The sequence below is a fragment of the Phodopus roborovskii genome, unplaced genomic scaffold, assembly GCF_943737965.1.
Source record: "Phodopus roborovskii unplaced genomic scaffold, PHOROB, whole genome shotgun sequence".
In the NCBI taxonomy this organism is placed as follows: Eukaryota; Metazoa; Chordata; class Mammalia; order Rodentia; family Cricetidae; genus Phodopus; species Phodopus roborovskii.
This window is the reverse complement of record NW_026126525.1, coordinates 34,956,880-34,979,887: the sequence shown is the minus strand read 5'-3', so window position 1 is coordinate 34,979,887 and position 23,008 is coordinate 34,956,880. Positions and strand designations below refer to the sequence as shown.

The following is a 23,008-nucleotide window of genomic DNA, read 5'->3' as shown; positions in this document are numbered from 1 at the left end:
GTGCCTGTCACCTGACTTCTACCTCCTCTTTATCATACTGTTCTCAACCTCTCATAATCACTATTCTACTCTTTTTTTTTTATTATACTCTTTTATACTCTGAAATCAACATTTTTTTTAGCTTCAAACATAAGATAAAATATTCAGTATTTGTTTTTCTGTGCTTGCCTCATTTCACTTAAATATATATGTGTATACACACACACACACACACACACACACACACACACACACATATATATATATATATATATATATATCATTCTGTCCATTTTGGTGCAAATAGAAGGGTTTCATTTGTTCTGGTCACATTCCATTGTACATGTATGTGTGTGGGAGTATCATGTCTTCCTTTTGCTTTGTTTTGTTTTTCCTTTTTCTGTATCTTATCTTCTTTATTCAGTCACATGATCTGTAAACTTAAAATTCACGTGAGAAATAAACACTAACTTAGTTTTTCATATTTCCATTCTTTAGTTATAAAAGCATTTAAATCATAGGACAATGTATAATAAGATATGACATTTCACATGGGAATACTATATGCATTGGACTATATGCTGAATATTAGGGCAAGGTTCATAATAAAAATCATATCTTACCTTTTTCATAAAGTGAATGAAATGTAGATGCTAGACTACTTTGGTTTTTTTTAAAAACCAAAACACACCGGTGGGATAAACTCAGTTGGTAGAATGCTTGTCTAGCAAGAATAAAGGGCTGGGTTCAGTATCAACTAGGTACAGTGACACTCCTGTAATCCCAGCACCTGGGAAGATGAAGGCAGGAGGGTTAGAAGTTCAAGGTTCTCCTTAGCAAGACAACAAGTTCAAGGCCAGCCTAAGCTACATTAAACCCTGTCTTAAAATAAAAGAAAGGGATAAAAGGAAACTATACATAAGCAGTGCTCCCAGTGAAATTATTTATTCAAGTACAATCTTGCCACAATTATCCTTGCTAAAGGAACTCTTCATTTTGAATCTATTGGGTTTTGTACAGGGCATTCTCTGTACCAGTTCGTTGTGGTTCTAATGTAATTACACAATTCATTGATAACTATTCCATACATCTGTGCTCCATGGTATCTCTTCCCCCTTAATCCATGCAAATTTGGATTTGGATGCCTTTAGAGCCAGGTAGGGTGGTGCCTGCCTTTAATCCTAGCGCTTGGGAGGTAGGGGCAGTGAGATCTCTGTCAGTTTGAGGCCAGCCTGGTCCTCAGAACAAGTTCTAGGACAGCCAGAGCTATTGAACAGAGAAACCCTGTCTCAAAAAAAAAAAAAAAAAAAAAAAAACCAACAACAACAAAAATCAGTTGGAAATCCAAAAAGAAAGTGAGGACTAAAGTGCTACAATGAAAATCAACCCCACGCTGGGCACGGTGGCACCACCTTCAGCTCAGCACGAGGGAGGCAGGGTAGGATGATCTCTGTGACTTCCAGCCCAGCTGGAGCTACACAGTGATACCCTGTCTCAAAACAAAAGCAAAAAAATCAATAACTCTGCTTTCAAGATTCAGTAATATATTGAGGCCCGATGTTTAAGATGACCCATTTAAACCCTTTACACTTCATATTCCTTTTTTGCATTTCTATAATGAGCATAGTTTTCTATGCCCAGGCTAAGTTTAAGCATGTAAATCAATATTACATGGCTAAATTATACCGGTACTCTAAGTCAAATGTAAGGAATATTAACTTAGAAATATTACAAATATTCTACCTCCTGAGGGGAACCATTCTTTTAAATTCCTTTGGCAGGGAGAAAGTGCTAGGTATCTAATTTTAAATTCTATACAATCTTCACTTTAATGTTCTGATTATGTTACAGAGTGTGACTTAGACAAAGACTACCTATTTTTATTACCCAATTTTCACAACAATTGATTCCACAGACTTATCACTATGGCTACTTGTTTGCACTGTACACTGAAATTTAATATGTTTTTCTGTAGCCTTCACTTCCAATACAGCAAGTCCACAATGAGGCCCTAAACCAGAAGTAAGAGCTAAGGAAACAGGATTATAATCATTTATACACATGATTAAAATAACTAGTAACTATGAATTTACTAACACAGTTTCTTGCCTAAGTTCTACTCAGGGAATATGGATTTTCTTATTCAATCTCATTTTCAGTGTAGCAAAGAGTCACACAACAAACTACTATATAAAAAAGAAGTTCCTCAAATTATATCCTGAAAGTTATACTTTAAAGTTTATAGCTATCTATTATTATTTTGCAATCCCTACGGATTTCACTGTGCAGTGTGATACACAATAAATTATGACCTCCAGACACCTTTCATATTTATAATCTTCTGTGACAATAGCATTTTGCTAGCATTTTAGAATAAAAAGGTATATAATAAAATGAAAACAAAGGGAAACTATTTTAGAGTTTTGCTTTGTATCTAGAAAAGAGGGAGGAAAGTCAATATAGGTGTATATACAGATGTCCATAATAAACACTAAAGAGTGCCAAAACAACACTTTGTGATGGGAGATCCCAGTTGTGCCTGTATACTTACCTGTGGCTTCCAGTGCTGAACACAATGACAGGCACACAGTAAGATGTAATATAGACTTGTTCAAGTTGGGGGAAGAGCTATGTAACAGAAAATGGTACTTTTCTTTCCTTACCAATTCTCCCTTGAGTTGGACACATTTCCCAACCTTTGTTATTAAACATGCTATGTGACTAATTCTGTCCAATGGAAATCAAGCAAAGGTGATGAGTGCACCTTTCTAATCCTGTCCTTGAAAGGCCTGGGCATGCCTCCTTCCTCCCTTTATCACTGTCTAAAATGGGCATGGGATGAGCCACTTACACTAACTTGACAAAGACATATTACTTAAGATGAAACCCCCAGGAGGAGCCTGACTCCCTGATAACTTTGTGCAGAAGAGTCATTAGACTAATAGGATGAGGAAGACAAGAAGAAGGGTTATGATGGGGTCTTACTGTGTAGTCTGGGTTGCCCTGGAACTCCCTACATACAGCAGGCTGGGCTCATAGAGATTTGCTTGCCTCTGCCTCCCAAGTGCTGTTATGTTTAAGCTCACTGTGATTTTGGATCTCTGTCTCAGCAACTAAATTTACATTCCAACAAAGGCAAATGTCAGAAAAGGCAAAGATTTTATAGTTTACCAGATAGACAAAAGGAGAGACTTTTTAAGGCAGAAAAGCAGCCTTATGGGATTGCCAGTCTGTGATCCCAGCACTGGGGAGGTTGAGACAGAAGAATCAGGATCTGAGTTTGGAGTTGGGTAGAAGAAAGAAAGAGGAAGGGGAGGGGAAGAAGAAAGCAATAGGTTGTGTCACACACACACACACACACACACACACACACACACACACACTGTTCAGGCAAGCTTGAAGATGCTAAGCAATTAAAGATAGCAAGTAACAAAGGCCATCTACCAGAAGACCTTGCCTTTCTCAAAGGTTTGGAATTTACCGTATGTTGCCTGGCAAGTGCATGGCAGGATGGAAGATTCAAACAGCCTATCATTACCAGCATGCCAAGCAAGAGGGATCATCAATCTAGATAAACTAGATTGATGGAATAACTACACTAGAGTGTTCCACGCTGTGGCCTTTGGGCTAATTGCATTGGGATTACTTCTTGTAAAAGTGTTACAGGAAAAAAAAAAAAAAAAAAAAGTCAAAATCCCATGCCCAGACAGAATGCTTGATGATGGGTCCAGAGATCCGCATTTTAATGAGGATCTCAGGTGTCTGAGAATTAAACCATGGAAGTACACCAGAGATACTTTAAAGTATCTCTAAGAGTTTAAGGACATAAGCCAGAGTGCTCAGGGACCCTGGCCTGAGCTTCCAAGAGGGACTGAACTGGGTATCACCGACTGGTGAGAGTCACTTCTGCCAAATTCCTGGGGGGGGGGGGCTGGAGCGCAGCACCCCGCCCCTCCGGGTTGCCATGGGGATCCGGGTCCTGCTGGCGGGCCAACGCCTCTGGGAACCGCTGCTGAACCCAGTGGGAACCCAGCTCCTCTATCTCTGCTGCCAAAACCCCTAAGGCGACCTCAGGTGCGGCCTCGAGAAGCGTCCACTCGGGGACCCAGAGCACGGCCTAGAAAAGGGGTCCCCTTTCAGGGACCTTAAGTAAGGGCGTGGCCCGGAGGAGTGACCCCCACCTTGGGTCCCCTAGAGTGGAGGGTGTGACCCCGAGGAGGACATCACGGGTGTCCCCCTGAGAGACCCGGAGCGCGAGGACCACCGGAGGAGCAGCGGCTCCCTCGAGCAGGCGAGCGAGCCAGCGAGCGTCCCCGCTGCCCGAACCCGGCGGGTGGTGTGGCTGCACTAGAAACAAACGGCCTCCGCGGGCCGCCGCCTCCCGGGGCTCCCGAGGGCCTGTGACCTCCTGCAGCGCCCCAAGTGCAGCAGCTGCCAGCCCCGGGAAACATCCCACCCCCAGACAAGGGCGGATTCGCGGAGGAGGTGACAGGGAGCTCAATCCCCTGGATGCTGATGATGCTGGGCCAGGGCGACCTTAGGACACTTGTGGGGGTCTGTTCCCAGCGGGCTATGGCAGAATTCGCTCTTCTTGGAGCCAGTTCTTCAGCCGGCTTTCCTATCCTCGAGTGCAAATTTTCCTTGCAGTTGAAAGTATGGGGTGTTCATTTTGGGCTAGTACATGCCACACCTCGTTTCTAAGGTCAGTAGAAGGGGAACCGCCAAGAGAGGTGCTGCAGAAAAGTCGTTCATTGAGACAACCTTTTCTTTCCGCAGAGACAATGCTTAGGACTACATGGACAGCAGTCTCCTGGACCATCTGAATTGTACTTGAACTTTGAGTCATGACATCAGGGGCAAACATCCTGGACCCCAAAAGTGAACTGGAGTTTTTTAACCAAGAAAATATGGAGGAGATCTCCCAACTCGCTTCCCTGGAGATGTCAGGGGATGTAGTAGCCAGGAGAAAATCTTCAGCCGCTGTCCCGGAAAAATCTAGCTACCCGGACTCCGTGTATGTTATGGCAGCGAACATTTTTCAGGGTATTCGAATCGAAAAGTCACCAGACAGAGTCATAATAAAGTACGGAAATCAACCCCTGCCATCCTGGTCCCAATCCGAGGATGAATCATTCCAGCGCTTGTCCTATGAGCTGGCTTTCAGTGCCCTGAAGTGTGAGTACTACCAGTCTTGAAGGTCAGCGCTAAAAGAAAATAGCAAAGCCAGGCATGGTGGCTAATGTCAGTTCAAGGCCGGCCTGGGCCACAGGGTGAGAGTCTGTTTCATAAAAAGAAAGAAAGAAAGAAAGAAAGAAAGAAAGAAAGAAAGAAAGAAAGAAAGAAAGGAGGGAAGGAAGGAAGGAAGGAAAAGATAAAGGTGGTTAAAGGTTGTTGGATAGAAAGCAAGGAAATTTCTAGAATGCAGAATGCAGCCTAGCCCCTCAAGCATACAAAATTTTGTTTTGGTTTTACACACACACACACACACACACACACACATATATATATATATATATGTTTGGCCAATTAACAGTCCTAGTGAAACCAGTGGAGTTTTGCCAATCTTGTCCTTAGACAAGGATAGTTATGCAGTCGTTAAAATGAACAGGAGACAGCATGGTTGTGCAGGCCTGCAATTCCAGCTGCTGAGCCCGGAGGATTTGGAGTTCCGAGCTAGGATGTGCTAGAGAGCCAGACCCTTCTCAAAAGCCAAAAGAAAAGAACAAACAACAAAGCTAGGCTTCCTCCCTCTCTCTCTTCATCTCCTCCCCCCTCTCCATCTCTCTCTTCTCAGACAGGGTTTCCCCATGTGGCTCAGGCTGTCCTAGAACTCACTCTGTAGACCAGGCTGGCCTCAAGCTCTCCGAGATCCACCTGCTTGTACCTCCAGAGTGCTGGGATTAAAGGCGTGCACCATGTGCCTGCTGCTTCTCTAAGTTCTTGTATTCACATCTTGTATTTTAAGTTCATGAGACATCACAAATATAAGGGAGACTGGGTGAGAAGAAAATACAGGCTTCAAAAAGCGAAAATTACAATTATGTCAACCTAACCAAGATTATCCAACTCTTAGCCAATAGCTTTAATTTGGAATGCCAAATTTAAGTAGAATTCTCCTTTCTAGTTTGTCTCCAAAGTGCTAGACTCCAGTTTCCAGAATCCCTTCATGGCAGTTAACTTGGAGTGTGAGGGTAACTTGTAGGTGGGACACAACCAGATACTGCTTCTAGGAGGAGGAGCTGTCAAAGGATATGGAGATGTCTTTTGTAGATTTATTTTTATTTTATGCATGTGGGTGTTTTGCCTAAATGAGGGGCACCACAAGTGTACAGTACAGATGCCCTGGAACTGAACTTAGAGATGGTCGTTAGGTGGGTGCTGGTAACAGAGCCAAGATCCTTTGGAAGGGCAACAAGTGCTCTTAACAGCTGAGCCATGTCTTTGGTCCCCTGGAGTTGTGTTTTGTACTAATTGCTACTATAAACTTTATATTGGCTTGTAAAACTAAATTTAGGTTCAGAGAGATGGTTTAGAAACATTGGGAACATCAATAGTGTGGCTCAGATGATGAGTGAGTGAGTGAGTGACCAAAAGGTCACTTGGAAGTGGCCAGTAGCATTTTTAATGATTTTTTTAGTTCCAGAAGGCCTTATAGAGAAGACAAAGTTAAAAAAAAAAGTTATGTAAATTAAAATGCTCCTATTGATTAATTACACATAAATATATCTTGTCTGCAAATATGATGCAGTACAACTCTGAAGCCCAGAATTTGTCATCACAGAGAAGAAAATGTAATGTCTAAAGCAGTAGCTCCCTGTGGGTTGTGATCTCTTCTGGGGTCAAAACCCTTCTACAAGAGTTGCATATCAGATGTTTATAGTACAGTTTGTAACAGTCGTAAAATTACAGTCATGAAGTAGAAACTGTTTTCATTCATGCATACTCTTAACATCTTAGGTTCCAAGAGCTTAGAAAGAAAATTTCATTTGTTTTTCCAGGACTCTTGCCGAAGACAGTCACTTCCGTGCTGTCTTTGGTATTACTTGGAAAGCACTAACTTGACCACCTAAAATTTATATGACATGTGTACACTAGATACCAATTTAAACAATAACTACACTATACTAAAGCTATAACTAAATAATAATGGATACACTATGTTCTATGAGTAATCTCTGATGCAGCTTATGGCTCAGTATGATTTCTTCAAATGAAGACCACCATTAGACCCTTTTAGCCAAATAACCCCAAGTTAATCCAGTTCCCTCTCTTTTAGTTCTTTTTCATTTATTGAGACAGCTCTGCTGTCTGGAACACACTCTATAGACCAAGCTAGCCTCGAACTCACAGAGTGCCTCCTGCCTCTGAGAGTCCTGGGATCAAAGGCGTGCACTACCACTGCCTGGCTCCTAAGGAAATCTTATGATAGCGCTTGATGTCTGATAGTGAGGAGGGAGCATTGCTTGTGAGGGGACCTCACCTTGGTCTTGCTGTGTAGTTTTTATTGAGATTTGTTTTTTAAAGTGTTTATTCTTAAACGTGTAGTTGACTGACCGGTTACTCAAACTCAGACTTCTGTAAAGGTCAAGATAATTTGGCTGTGGCTCAAGGTCCAAGGTAAACCAAGACACTTTGGACCAGCCAAGTGACTTCAGGGGTTTAAAGGCAACCTCCCAGGAGCTGGCTACTCATGGGCTGTATCGTTCTTCATAATGTGCAGTTTGTCTTCTGAAGTCTTCTGAGATGCTTGTTGATTGCACTGTGATTCATTAGGAAAGTGAGCTAGAACTCCAACAACCTCTTCAGCTATCACCCAAGAGTCAGGGCACAGTAATAAATTTTTACATATTTAGATATTTTTTCCCCACAAAGTACATAATTTCATTTGATATAAATGGGAAAAATGTTCTCATTTACAAGTGAAGAAAATGGAGGAAGCTCAAGGAGAAATTGAGCAGCAATAGTAATAAAAAGAGAAATATCTCATTTAGGTGGAAGAGAAACAACACCTCTCCATAATCTAGTTCTCTGTGGCCCTGCACTGTTTTATTTTGACTGTGTAATTATTCTGTGTTTGTTAGTGACTGTTCTAATTTTGCTCAAATGATTTAAATAATTTTGTCTGCCCAAAATATAGAATACACTGAATAAAGTATAGCTATTATTTACACTGATATTTCAAAGTAAGAATGTCATATAACCTTAGGCATATGAAGCTAACACCTGCACAACACCAAAGGCAGTCAAAGGGGTCTGTTTTGGCAAAAGTCCTAGAAAATAAGACTGGCAAAATCATGTTCTGTTTTCTTCCATTCTACCCCTGTGATTCATATTGACTCCGGTGGTCAAAGTTTCATAGCCTACAATGGCTTTCAAGTTAGAAGTTCTTCATGATTATGGAAATGATGTTTCCTCTGACAAAAACTGAGATTTATACTGGGTGATTATTAAATTGATAAGAATTGGGTTGCAAGTGTTAAGGATGCAAAACTCTGAACTCTATTTTCTTTATAAATGAAACAAGAGTATTCTTTTGTATCCAAACCTGGTGCTTAAACATGTATAATGTTTACTGAACTATTTCCTATGTAAATTTTAGTCTCCACTTCAAAATTAGTCTTCTTCGATTTTCTTATTTTCCAAGGAAAGACTGAAATTTAGTGTCTACATTATAAAGAATAGGTTTTTCATGAATGCTGAAGGAATCCAAGACTAAGCCTTGCTTTCTATTTGCCTAACCAGAATAATATGATGTGTATAGTTTAAGTCTACCAAAACCACTCATGAATCCAGGGGAGGGTTGAAAATCTGTGACAGTGTTTCTACATTGTCTACATTCTACACCTCTGCATTGACTATATTCTGCCCTCTGTCTGGACTGCTGTCCTTGTCAAGGCCCTCACATAGCAGTGCCTGTCATTTGGGTCTAAGGTTAAATAGTTCACCTGTGTTCTCACTAGTGAGGTTTACCATATACTTATGTTAAAATGATGTCTAATAAAAGCCATATAAAAGTATAGACAAAGATAAAACACTTCCCATTCATAAGGCTAGCAATAGCCCTTCTAATTGACACCACAAGGGTGTTAAAAGAAAGTAACCTCACAAATGGAAAATCCAGAATAAAATATTAACAATATTTAATAAGGCTAGGTGGTGGCGGCACACACCTTTAATCTTAGCAATTGAGAAGCAGAGGCAGGTCGATCTCTGTGAGTTTGAGGACAGGCCAGTCTACAGAGTAAGTTCCAGGAAATTCAGAGCTGTAACACAAAGAAACCCTGGCTCGATAAACAAAACAAACAAACAAAAAGATTTTACATACCAATTCCAGTTCCCTCTCCCTCCTATCCTCCCATTCCCCCCACCAATCCCCAACCCTCCATCTCATCCCCCATACACTCCTCAGGGAGAGTGAGGCCTCCCATAGGGGATCATCATAGTCTGTCACATCATTTGGGGTAGGACCTAGGCCCTCCTCCATGTATGTAGGCTGAGAGAGTATCCCTCCATAGGGAATGTGCTCCCAAAGCTCATTTGTTCATTAGGGATGAATACTGGTTCCACTGTCAGAGGCCCCATAGATCTCCCAGCGCCCCCCCCCCCCAACTAGCACCCACGTTGAAGGGGCCTGGTTCCATCCTATGCTGGTTCCCCAGCTGTCAGACTAGGGTCTGTGAGCTCCCACTTGCTCAGGTCAGCTGTTTTTGTGGGTTTCTCCAGCCTGGCCTTGACCCCATTTCTCATCACTCCTCCATCCGTGAAACTGGATACTAGAAGTTCCGCTCGGTGCTTAGCTGTGAATCTCTGCTCCTGCTTCCATCAGCTACTGGGTGAAGGCTTGGCATTCAAGGTAGTCATCAATCTCATTATAGGGGAAGGGCATTTAAGGTAGCCTCTCCACTATCGCTTAGATTCTTAGTTGGGATCATCTTTGTGGGTCCCTGGAGGTTTCCCTAGTGCCAGGTTTCTCATTAAACCCATAACGGCTCCTCTGTCAAGGTATCTCTTTTCCTTCTCTCCTTCTCTGTTCTTCCCCTAACTCGACCTTCCTGATCCCTCATGTTCTCCTCCCCATTCCCCTTCTTTTTCTCCTCCCTCCCCCCCAAACGTTCAAAGTTTTAACAGTACTTAATAACTAATACAACATATCAGCAAAACTTAAAACTGAAACATGCAAGGCTGTTTAACATTTTTCAGCTTTTAATGTACACGGTTGTTTTGCCTGCATACATGGCTGTGCACCATGTGCAAACACTGTCATAGAAGTTCAGAAGAGGGTACCAGATTCCCCTGCAAATGGAGTTACAGTCAGTTGTAAGCCACTATGTGGGTGCTGAAAGCCTCTGGAAGAGCAGCCAGTGCTCTCAACTGCTGAGTCATCTCATTAGTAGTTATATCTTCTATAATATCTTTCAAGGGTCATAAATTATTCATTATTTTAAAGATGTATGTATTTATTATGTATACAGAGTTATGTCTGCATGTATACCTGATGGCCAGAAGAGGGCACCAGATCTCATTACAGATGGTTGTGATCCATCATGTTGCTGGGAATTGAACTCGGGACCTCTGGAAGACCAGCTAGTGTTCTTAACCACTGAGTCCATCTCTCCAGCTCCAAGGGTCATAAATTAAAAGTTAAAATTCCTTATGACTACATTGATAATGCTGTGACTATGAGTCTTTCTCTCTAAAGCCTGAACCATAACAGCCTAGGATTCATGAGGATATTTTACTTTGCTGCTGTAATTTATGTCTTTATGAGGAGTTGAGGTACATTTTAGATGTGAAACTGATTTTCCAACATTACTTAAAGTGTATTTAACTCAAAGGTCTTTACTTTAAGATTTAATATTTTGCATGATAGACTTTTCCCTTGTCTTACAGATCAAGATATTTTGGAAACTATGTTAATAGACAGCTATATCTTCCCAAGTACCACAATAGTAAGTAAACAACTGTTAGAATTATTCTGCCTCATTATTACTTTTTAGAAAGTATGAAAATTCCCTCAGATCTGCATAATAGTTGACCTAATGTTGAAACCTCTCTAAAATATATGTTCTTTACCATTTCTAACATTTGCATTTTGACCCTGACCTTGACATTTGGACTCATATACCCCAAACTGTCTTTTTGGAAAAGCTTTTCTTCTCAAACTAGATTGTTTTCCCCTTTTGAAGACCTTCTCTTAGCTGGGCATTAGTGGTGCACGCCTTTAATACCAGCACAAGGGAGGCAGAGACAGATGGATCTCTGAGTTCAAGGCCAGCCTGGTCTACAAAGTGATTTCCAGGACTGCACAGAGAAACCCAGTCTTCAAAAAACAAACAAACAACAATAAAGACCATCTCTATTCCTAAATCTAACCATACTCTGTAAAAGTGAAAATGTCCTTGTTCTATTATAAAAAGTAATGAAATACAGATTATTATTCTTACCTATATTCATCCTACCCTCAGAGGATCAAACTCAAGGCTTCGTTCAGGCTAGGCAAGCATTCTTCTCCTGAGTTACATCTCAAGCCTTTGGATATTGGTTCTTTAGTTTTCTTTATGTGTGTTTCCCCTTGGTAGCCAGATCATTTGAGCAGTCTTATTATTGTGATGCTGTACGATTTTCAAGATAGAAAATTTCAGCCCCGTGTCCTTCCCGATAATGAAGAGTCTATATCAGAAGTTCAAGAAGTGGAGAGCCTTCTAAACAGGTAAAAAGGCCATTCATACCAAACCAAGGTTAGCATTCTTATTTATAACATTTATGTAATATAATTTATAGATACCTATGCCTCAAACATTTATGAAAAGATACCAAAGTCTTGAGTTCCTTTGCAAACAGTCTTTAATAGTTTAAATATCTAATTTTAGAGTAAATTGTTTTAAAATGTTGAATTCCATGATCAAGTATAATATAGACATGTGGGAAATCATTGCAAATTTCTAATAGTTTTAGTATATGCATAAGCATATACCAACAGCTAACTTTTGTTTCCTTAATTGACATCTTTACAAAAAATCTAACATATAACAAATGAGAAAATTCCAATACTTTACAAAAATTCACTGTTCTGCCAAACTGAAAAAAAAAATCTGTCTAGTTAAGAACAAAAGGATGTGTTTTTGTTTCCTCTTTATCCTAAGCATCAACTGGAGTCTGTCATATAGGTAACAAGTACTCATCTCAAAGGGTGGCTAGGAAAGACAACAGATTAATAATAGAGTTAGAAGTGGACTCACTGTTAGTGTGAACTGTATGTTAATGTTGCTGTGTGTTATGTTTGGGTGGTGTTTCCAGAATTCAGATGTTGGAAATGTAATTCTCATGCAGCAGCGTTGGGGGTGGAACCTAGCGAGAGGTGCAGTAACAGTGGGGGCTTTGCCCTACAGAGTGTATCCATGCCATTATTTTTATTTTTTTTTCCTTTTGTTTTGAACATGCCTATAAGTGTAAATCTCAGCTAAGGGCAATTGCCAATTGCTGAAACCAAAAACCTAATAGTTGTTTTTTGTTGTTTTGAGACAATGTTTCACTTGGTGGTGTAGTGATATATTATTTATGATTTATTAAAGCTTGCCTGAGGATTCAGAAAGCAAAGTCAGCCACAAGCCATAGAAGCCAGGCATGCATCTTTAATCCCAGCAGCCAGAAGCTAGGAGGTGGTGGTATACACTTTTAGTCCTAGGACTCAGGATTAAGAGATAGATGGATTTCCCTGAGTTCAAGGCCACCCAGGGATATGCAAGATCACATCAGTCTAAAAGAGTAACAGATCACACACCTTTAATCTCAGCACTAGGGGGTATAAAAGATGGAAGCAGGGTCTTCAGTAGAGTATGAGGCATTCGTTCTCCAGCCACTCTGAGGACAGGCCATAGTTTGAGACTTGGTGAAGAGCTCGTGTGTGGATCAGCCCTTTCAGCCTGAGCTAGAAGTGAGAGCTAGTGGTCAGCTGCTTTGCTTCCCTGATCTTCAGCTTGAACCTTAGTATCTGTCTCTGGGTCTTTTATTTATTTCGTGTTATACCACCATGCCCAGCAAAGCCAAAGTATTTTAGTTAAGGGTCTTAACTCTCAAGAAGCTGTCCTCAATTAGCTGGAGAAAGAATGGAAAATGTTCTGATAGAGGGAGTTCTCGCCTGGGAAGAAATGGGATTAGGAATTAGAAAGATGGAAGGAGGTTGGCTTCTTTAGGTCCTGTACCCCTTATACCACTTCTCTCTTACTTTCTGTCTCATTCCCTCTTTGAAGTTCTGTCTTCTACTCCACTTCCCTAGCCCATGTTAGGAAAGCCCTGTTGTTACTCCCTAGTGCCCGAGGGCTTATGGTATAGACTTCTGGCTAGTTTCTTTTCTTTAGACTAACTGTAGCCTAATTCTAAATTCCTGTCAGAGGACTTCCAAACTGTTCGGCCTCAATTAAGACACTGCCATCTACCTAAATATTAGTCTTAACTCACCTGTCCTTCCCCTGCCACACTCTGTGATAGCTAATGCATCAAATCCCATGACTCCAGTTCCAAAATACATGTGAACCTGCACTCATTCCCATTTGTACTACTGCCATCCAAATCCATACACTATGAATAGACTCTTCACTGGATTCCCTGCTGATAATTCTTACTTTACCATAGGGCAAGGAGAGTGAGGTTTGTTTGTTTATCTTCGAGACAAGGTCTCGTGTAGCCCAGGTCAGCCTTGTATTTTCTGTGTAGCTGAGGCTGGCCTTGAAGTCATGACTCCTTTGCCTCCAGCTCTCTGAAGTTGAGATTTTAGATGCGTATCACCCTGTCCAGATAAAGTGATATATTTTAAGATGTGATCATGTGGCAATAATAGAATCAGACTTAGAAAATGAGTAAAATGAATGAGGTAAAGGTCCAAGCTGTTATACAAGACATAGCACAAAAATTTGATCCCAAGAGGACAAAAATGAGCAAGTTGAGCCTAGAGGGCTCATGCCTAGAGGGACTTTCCAAATTGAAATATAGGAAGTGGGAAACACCATTCTGGCTAAATTCAGAAATTAGAGGTCAGTTTTAAATAACTTCGGTGACAATTTTCTTTATTCTAAGTGGCAAGGTGCATTAGGTGATTTGTGAATATTAAGCTAACTATGCAAGTAACTCACATTTGCTCAGATATGTTCTTTTTCTTATTTCCCCCAACTTTCTCATTGCCCATCATGCCTCAGAGTGTGTCATTTACCAAAATGTCCCTTAAGTCTTAAAAATGAGTTTTTCCTCTCATTTTTTTTTCTGGCTTTTCTTTGGAACCTCTTTGACCATTTAATCTTTCTAGAGAATAATCTGAAACAGATTATTTTATAGGGTCTGATCTTACATTCTCAAGCAGAAGATTATCTCCAGGTATGAAGAAGATGGTCATTTTGGAACTGGAAAGCATTGGCTAAGTGGCTGATCACAGGGTAACTAAGGGAATAGAATTTTATCAGGCTGACAGCTGCTTCTCTTGTTTCTATGACCTACTTGCTTATGGCTCCCCATGAACTTCTTGCATATCAGATAAATAGATGCTACCAAAAGCCACTGCAGTTGCTCCCATAGACACCAGTAGGGCTGCCTTAGGGACCTTTCCCAGGAAATCTACAGAAGCTGTGTCACCGAAGAGCTTATAGCAGGGGCTTCCATTGACTAGTGTCCCAGGAATGCCCTCTGTACCCCAAAAGGGAACTCAAGACATCTGGAAAGATGCACAACCTCCAAAACAGTGCTCCAACCACCACACTCCAGCCTGCCTGGCTTAATTGCAGCAATGACAGTTGAGTAGAGATCATCTCAGCTATCATCAGCTGCTGGAAATGGCTGTTAATTCCATGAGTGAATTTAACATGAGCATGGTTCTGGGAATACCCAAGGGCAAAAGTGATAGGAGAGAGTCAACATGGAGCATAGTCCAGAGGTTAGAACAGTATGGAGGAACTCCCAATGGTGAGACAAAAGTCTAATAATCAAGCACCTCAGTATCAATATTCTATATATTTACCTAGTAACTCCATTACAGTTGTTCTTCATCTATATAACAGCCAAGGCCAATGTAATAGGCCAGCTCCCCCACCCCCCCCCACTGTTCATGTCTTAAGTAATTTCTCTCCTTTTCTCCTTTCCCCATACCATTTCCCAGGACTCATGATTAAGAGCTAGAGGAATCTCTCTGAATTCAAGGCCATCCAGGGATGCATGAGATTGGATTAGTTGAAAAGAGTAACAGATCACATACATGCCTTTAATCCCGGCACTAGAGGGGGAGTGCCTTCCCAAAAAACATAGGCTGCCCTATTTATTTCACAGGGTCTCTTGACTCAGCCTCCAGATAAATGAGACTTTTTAATGTTATCTGCATGCATATCTATAACCTTTTCTTTTCAGTCTACCATTAACAAAAACTCCTATACTCCATTAAAACAAAACAAGACAAAAACTGTCATTTCCCCATTAATGTACATTACCCTCCTCTATTTCACATCTAGCAACCTAGTACTGATCACTAGTTCCATCGTGTTTTCCTCTCTTTCTTTCCACTCATATCCATAATAACTTAGTACACACAGTACTGTTGTATCCCTTCCCCCCCCCCCCAAAGCAATCGGTGTTAGTATTTAGGCATTTTACTGGCCTGCCTTTGGAGTTCTGACAAGATACGTCCTCAGCTGCTGCCACTAAAAGCACCACCTGTGCACATCCACTATGTTCCCTTTTAAAGGTCCCTGCCCACCTCTCATACCTCTCTCTCTTTCTGTCTGTCTGTCTGTCTCTCTTTGCCTTTTTCCTGCTGCTCCTGTTCATGGAGGCTGGCCTCCCCACCTCCCCTTCCCCCTTTCCCCTTTTTCTGATCCTTTTCCAATAATAATAATAATAATAATAATAATAATAATAATAATAATAATAATAATATACCCCACAGCTTGAAGTTCATTGCATGCCATCTTTCTGTCTTGAGCTATTTTTTTTTTTTAAATTACAGTTAGTACAAAGGAGTAATTGCTTTGTGGTCAACTATTGTTCTAGTGTCGTGATGGGTTTACTGCTGTATAGTGACTAGTTTCAGAGGAGAGAACTTCATAGGGGAGAACTTGGGATTGATCCCAGTGCCCTGAACCTCAATTTAACAAAAGAAGACATCATCTCAACCCTTCTACAACCGGTCTCTTTAGGAACTCTATAATATCTCCACTACATGAAAAAAAGATTACTTGAAATAAGGACTAATTCTGTCTGTTCCATTAAGCCACATTCTAATTCCAGATGGGCAAGCCCTAGTGCAAAACCAGAAGAAACATGAAAAACCAAGAGAACACACTTAAAAATGGCCTCGCAAGAAGCCCTACATGTATTTTGTAGGTGCATCTTTGTTTCTGCTCTGCTCCAGCTCCCACTCTTCCCTTTTCCTTCAGTTGGAATTTAACCCCAGGAAATGTCCCTCCACTGCCATAGCGAGGACTTTTATTACAGCACAGCGCGAAGGATGCCTCTCCTTGTCATTGGCATTTAAGATACCTCAATGTTAGGAGCAACTTCTTTCTGGCCCATTCTCTGGTTTCTTGAACTTAGAATAATGCCTGTAAAATACAGTAAGAAAACAAGTGTATTGGCTCGTATTTCTCTACTTTTTTCTTTTTTTTCTTCTTCTTCTTTTTTTTTTTTTTTTTTTTTTTTTTTTTTTTTTGAGATAGACTTTTTTCCTGGCTGTTCTAGAACTCGCTCTGTAGACCAGGCTGGCTTCAATCTCACAGAGATTTGCCTCCCAAGTGCTGAGAATAAAAGTGCGCACCACCACCACCACCACCACCACCACCACCACCAACAACAACAACAACGCAGCCTGGCTACTATTTCTCCACTTTTAAGTATCCCTCTATTTTCTCCACAGAAAGTTGCAACATTCTATCTTTAATATGCATGTTCTGTTGTGATTCCCTCCAGGTCTCTCACCACCCTCTATGCTGTTTAATGTCTCCGAATCTCTGTGGCACCTTGCCTTTTGACTATGTGTCTTTTCCCACTTTGTGTCTGGAAAGCTGCTCATAAAGTCTTTTCTCCTTTTGTAGTCTGGAAATTGTTGCTCTTTTACTAATTAACTCAGGCTTTCTTAGAAATCCTTTTGGACTGATATCAATAGATTGCTTCTTAATACATTTACTCTTCTTTATTATGTATCTCATAGCAATCATCATAGCACACTGGGATTGTTTCTATGTCCTTTTCAGCATCAAACTATCACTTAAGGATCAAAATCAGTTTTGAGGATGGTGATGGTAGTGGCAATGGGTTTTATTAGGTAGTGTTGGCTGGCTTAAAACTTCCCAAATAGACCAAGCTGGCTTCAAATTTGCAGCAATTCTGTTTGCTTCTCTAGTTCTAGGATTGCAGGCAGAGGCCGCTACAAATCCAAATTATCTTTTAGTCTTTATAGACCCAGATCTCATCACAGTATTTAGTTAATAGAAGAAATGTGATAAACATATTAATTATAATATTATCTTGACTAGTCTGACTCTAAGTAAATTTTCATAAGTATCCTTGCAACAACCCTGTTCATTAGATGCTAATTACTAAAGTAATTCCTTGTAGAGCTTAGAAACTCATCCAAAGGCATGCTGGTAATAATTGGTGTAATAAAAGTTTGAACTCAGGTAATTTTACTCAGAGGTCAGGCAGGAGAGAGAGAGAGAGAGAGAGAGAGAGAGAGAGAGAGAGAGAGAGAGAGAGAGGCAGAGATAGACAGAGAGAAAGAGAAAAGGAGGGAGAAAGGAGGAGGGGAGAGAGGAGGGAAGAAGGAGGAGGTGGAGAGAAAAAGGGGGAGAGAGGGATGGGCAACATGCATATTATAGGCTTGCAAATAGTTGTATATATGACAGGATAGATTTATGGAAGGGAGAGGTGGAATTGTGGCAGAAAGAGTTGGTTGAGGCTAAACTACTGATACTCCAGTAAATCATGATAAAGCTTAAGGATTCTGTTGTATGGCTAATGAAATTCATCTAAGATTTAAGCTTTAGAATTATGTAATAATGCCAAGAAAGGAATCTCTGACTGTGTGTAATGGGAATTCATGTAAAGGTAAAGGAGCCAGCTGGGCAGCTGTGATAGGAGAAAATAGTCAAATAATTCACTCAGTGACGTTTATTATGTATGACTAACTTGAACTAAGTTGTTATTTGGAAACAATCTATCAAAATATTCTGTAATCAAGCATATTTAATCTACATATGTATACTATAGAACAATAATTCATAGTGTGAATTAATATGCTATTGTTTTTGTGTCTCGCTATAATTATTTAGACATAAAATTAGACACATCTAAGTTTACCATTTGCCAAACCCTCCCTCCTCAGATGCTCCTAATTTCCTCTCTTAGACTTACAAATTAAGATTTTTATGTTGGTAAATGGGTGTGAAATTTAGACTAGGGGCTTTGAATGGCATTAGGAAAAGGAAGCAGAGTCTAGCACTTGGTGCTGAATGATAACTGTGCAGTTCATTTGTCACCAAGCTCTGCATCCTGTTGTTCTTCCGAACGACATTGCTGGGCCACATAGCAATCCTTGGAGAGTGTCCTCTTTTTTCTAAATACATACCACTTGGACCTCCATTTGTACCCCACTCCTTTGTGACATCTGTTTCTCATTTTTCCTTTATTTCAGCTGGACTCCTACTGAGAAAGTTCTAGAAGAGCCACAAAGAATCCCATTTACACTCATTATAATGTAATTTGTAGTACTAATGTTTTTCTTTTCTTTTGTTTGGGACTTTGAGACATGGGATATTCAGAACTACACAGGGTTTGAGAGAGAGAGAGTGATGATATCATTAATGGTATCATTTTAGTGGTATGAGCACTATACTATTGCCATCTTGATAATATTAACCAGACTACAATGGCCGCCTGCTATGTGTTAGTTCTGTGATAAATATTTTGCACACATGATTGGTAATAAGCACATTAATACTAAGGTAAGCTGACTTCCTTTAAAGATGGGAAAACTTAAGCTAAGAGAGTGAGTGACAGTCCCCAGGTCTCACAGTTGGTAAGTGATAGAACCTGGATTCAACTTCTGGTTTGTCTGACTCTAAATTCTATACTTATTCCTTGAATGGCTGTCTTTTAACCATCAGTGTTATAATATTTTAGGCATATGTAACTATATGGCAGCAAAAAATAGAGCAAAAGATCAGAGCTATTTTATTTCTATTTTTGAATATCACGAAATTTTATTTTAGGCTTCAAAACTTTGAAATGGGATGACAGACAAATTTGTTAAAATTCTAAATGGGACTTTAAAAATGTTTCAAATGGAGAATTGATGGTCTTGTTTCAAGTCCATGGTCATCAAGAATGAGTTTTCTGTCTCTAGCTTTAAGACAAAATTGGCTGCAGCTTTGGCAAGATGTCGAATCAAGCATGATGCCCTTTCAATTTACCACATTCTACCAGAGACGGTTCGGAAACAGGAGCAAAGGGCTTCTACTCTGCCTCTTTATGCCTGGATAAATACTGGTAAAATTAGGTATGCATTTCAATCCAGTTCTTCATTCATATTTCAAAACCCCTTCTTTTAAGATAATGTAATAAATACTTTCTAAGGGGTGAGGTCACATTCAGGGACATGATTAAAGCCATAGTTTCTTCTTACCATCAATTTACCAAATTGACAAGATTATATTACTATGTTACTTTTTCTGTTTCCAATTATCTCTTAACTCTAAAACTGTTTTATCACATACAATCTGTTTAGCGAAATTTTTCATTGTTGCAGGAACAAGAGTATCAATGTTAAACACTTGTGCATTCTATTTGTAATTCTGTTTATATACACAGCCCTGAAGAAGTCTATTATAATTTGAGGAGAAAAGGTTATAGTAAAGTCAAATCTGTGTTGCATCTCGATGATAAAGTCTTTGCTGTGGATCAGCATTGCTATGATGTCTTAATTTTTCCATCACATCTCAAGAAAGATCTTGTAAACATAGATCTTTTCAAAGATTATAAACTTATCTTTCAGGTAAGTTACTGTTTCCTTTCATTGTGAATCTGAATACTCCTGCTTACCCAAAGAACCTTTGCACCTGCAAGTGAATTTAAGGTTCATTGCTTAGTGCTCTAAGGTTTCTCCCTCCTCCACGCCTACATTCTTTGGTTTGGTTTTCTTTAGACAGGATCTTGTTATATAGCCTAGGCTACCCTGAACTCTTTATCTTGCTCAGGCTAACATCAGACTCATGGCAGTCCTCCAGCCTCAGCCTCCCAAGTGCTGGGATTATGGGTTTATATGCCCAACTCCCACACCCAATCCCCGGATAGACTCTCGTCGTTTCTGCCCAGTTCTCCTTGTATCATTTTCTCAAACATCCCAGCGTTCATCTGAGCTGGCAGCAGTTTGGATGATAGTGCCATTGGGAGTTAAAAATGGTAGTAGTGGGTGAATGGGCTTTCACGAATGGGGCAAGAATGGAAGCTAAGGGACTGGAGAGATGATGGCCCATGGTTTAAGAGAGCACAGCTTCTCACAACTGCCTCTAACTCTGGCTCCAGAGGCCCTGACGCCACCTTCTGGCCTCTGTAGGCACTACATTCACATGCCAGATCTGCACATAGCCACATAATTAGAAACATTTGCAACACAAAAGAATGGAAGCCAAGCCATCATGATCTATAAATCATATTTTGAGACTTTTAGAATTGGTTTGTCACTATACAGAGAATAAATGATAGACATGATTTAGGTTAAATGAATAAGCCATTTGTTTTAAATGTTTACCAGTTATCTTTGTTAACGTTCATTTAAACATATAGTTAAGATGCTTTGCTAAAATGGATCAAGTATCTTTTCAGAATTCCTGTCAGTGCTTATTTTCATTTAAAATAGAAATAAGCCAACTTATTTTTCTATTACACACTTCGAAATTCTAACCATATCGTTCTCTGTAGGACAAATCTCGAAGTCTTGCTGTCCACTCTGTAAAAGCTTTATTAAATATGGATGATGATATCTTAATGGTCAACATGGGCTCATGGTACACAGTTGCCCACATGTCAGTCTTAACCAATAATAATACATCAAAAATATTTGTATGCGGAATACAATCACAAGATAAGGACCCTGAACTGAAGAAACTTTTTACAAAAATGGGATGTCAAAGTATGTGCAAATATTATTTGATGATTATTGTTCTAAAAGAATTTTAGAAATATTAAAAGTATTTGAATGTACTGTTTTTGTAATATAAGCTATGTGAACTGTCCTTTTATAATCCCCACAAGTCTGCATCAGGCTGTTTAATATTGGGCTAATAGCTCTAGGTTAAAGTAATTAGCACCTAGATATTTTGGGATTGAGTTTGCTTTTCTCCTGACATGGTAACATCTGATTCAAGGCTCATCATCTAACAGATAAGAAGATATAATGTACATGCTAATGACAAGGGAAATGTGAGGGAATAGAAACGAAGTCTTTTATGCTCCTGTTTTTGAAGTTCTCATTGGATCACGAGAAGACCATATTTTCCTAGAGGTGCAGTGAGGCTGAAATAGTAAACGAAATGGTACAGAGCCAGAGAAACAAAAAGTATATAATTCCAGGCTTGACTAGGAAAGGGAGCCTGGAAATCTTGGATCTCATTTGGAACACATAAGTATACCCTGGTATACTTGGTTATCTAGCAAATTGAATTCTGAATGTCTTCCATCTTAATTTCTAACTGAATTAAGGTGACCCTGGACTTAGAGTAACCAGTCTTCAGTGGGTCCACTCTACCTGCTAGAAGCAAAAGTAACTTCTCTCTGAAAAAAAAAATAAAATGTCAAGTTTCAAGTTATCGCCTAAACATTTCCAAATGCAATGTCTAGTGCTCAGTTAAAAATAGACAAAGGAAGGAAATATACGACTCAAAAATTCTAAACTGAAAAGAGACTATATTATTTTAGCCCTAAACCTGAGAAATGATAGATATGTCTCTGAGAGGACACTAGACCGGTTTGAGGCCCACGGAGAATTCAGATATTGGATCTGTCAGCTGTGGAGTTTAACTAGGACTAATGGTTATGAGTTGCTCAGCTATGCTAGCAACCTGCATATACTAAGTTAATACTGTAGGTGTCTCAGCATAGCTTCTGAGAGCAAAGACAAGGCATAGCTAGCAACAAGTAACTGAAGAGACTAATGGTAAGCTATGAACTTTAAACACTAGTACAAGCCAAAAGAAGATTCTAGAAATACAAAAATGCAGTATGTGCAATTAGGAAATAAATAGGTTGAGGGAGCCCAGTAAGGGGAGCATGTGCATAGCATGTGTGACCCTGGGTTTGATCTCCATTACCAAACAGAAGGAAAAAGAAGAGAGAAAAAGAATTGAGAAGAATTTCAGGCTGAGAAGGCATACATCTACACATACATGCACAAGCCCCCTACACACGTAGTTATAAATTTAAAAAAAAAAAAATCTCAAAAAAGAGGGCCAAACATAACAGAATACACTGAAGGTGAAAAACAAAGGGGGAAGATTACTTCACAAGAAAAGTTGGTAATATGTAAATATCCTCAACAATGGCTGCAGAGTAAAGGTGGATAAATAACACCAATGGGCAGATAGAGTCTAGACAAGGCCTACACATACAGTGCTTCTGTTATGACTAAGGCAACACTGTGGAATAAGTGATCTTGTTGATAAACTATGCGAGAAGACAAACTGATTCTTCATTTCATCTAGAGTCTCCTAGAATAGGTTATAGGAAAAATCCTTCATAAACTGGGGAGTCTATTTAAGAGTTCTTCAAAGGAATGTAGAACACACTGTTCATAGAAGATTTATTAACTGGACATCAGAAATTATAAATTATTTTTTATTAATTTATTTTTTACATTCCAATCCCAGTTCCCCCTTCCTTCTTCCCTCCCACTCCCTCCACTCCCCCCTTCTCCCATCTGCTTCACGGAGAGGGTAAGACCTCCTATAGGAAGTCTACTAAATCTGTCCCATCATCTAGTTGAGGCAGGACCAAGGCATCCCCC

At 39.9% G+C, this 23,008-nt stretch overlaps 1 protein-coding gene across 2 annotated transcripts in view; it reads left to right on the top strand.

Moving 5' to 3' along the window:
* Positions 1-4,231: 4,231 nt before the first annotated feature.
* Nsun7 (NOP2/Sun RNA methyltransferase family member 7) overlaps positions 4,232-23,008 on the top strand; it is a 39,391-nt gene continuing 20,614 nt past the window's right edge. Inside the window, exons 1-7 of one of the 2 annotated variants that reach the window (XM_051198334.1) lie at positions 4,232-4,464; positions 4,756-5,154; positions 10,870-10,928; positions 11,559-11,689; positions 19,355-19,507; positions 19,819-20,002; positions 20,929-21,139. In XM_051198334.1, coding sequence (XP_051054291.1) covers positions 4,824-5,154; positions 10,870-10,928; positions 11,559-11,689; positions 19,355-19,507; positions 19,819-20,002; positions 20,929-21,139 — 1,069 coding nt within the window. In that variant the 5' untranslated portion in view covers positions 4,232-4,464; positions 4,756-4,823. Of the gene's footprint in view, positions 4,465-4,755; positions 5,177-10,869; positions 10,929-11,558; positions 11,690-19,354; positions 19,508-19,818; positions 20,003-20,928; positions 21,140-23,008 lie in introns of those variants that run through there. The other variant, XM_051198335.1, reaches the window with a different exon arrangement.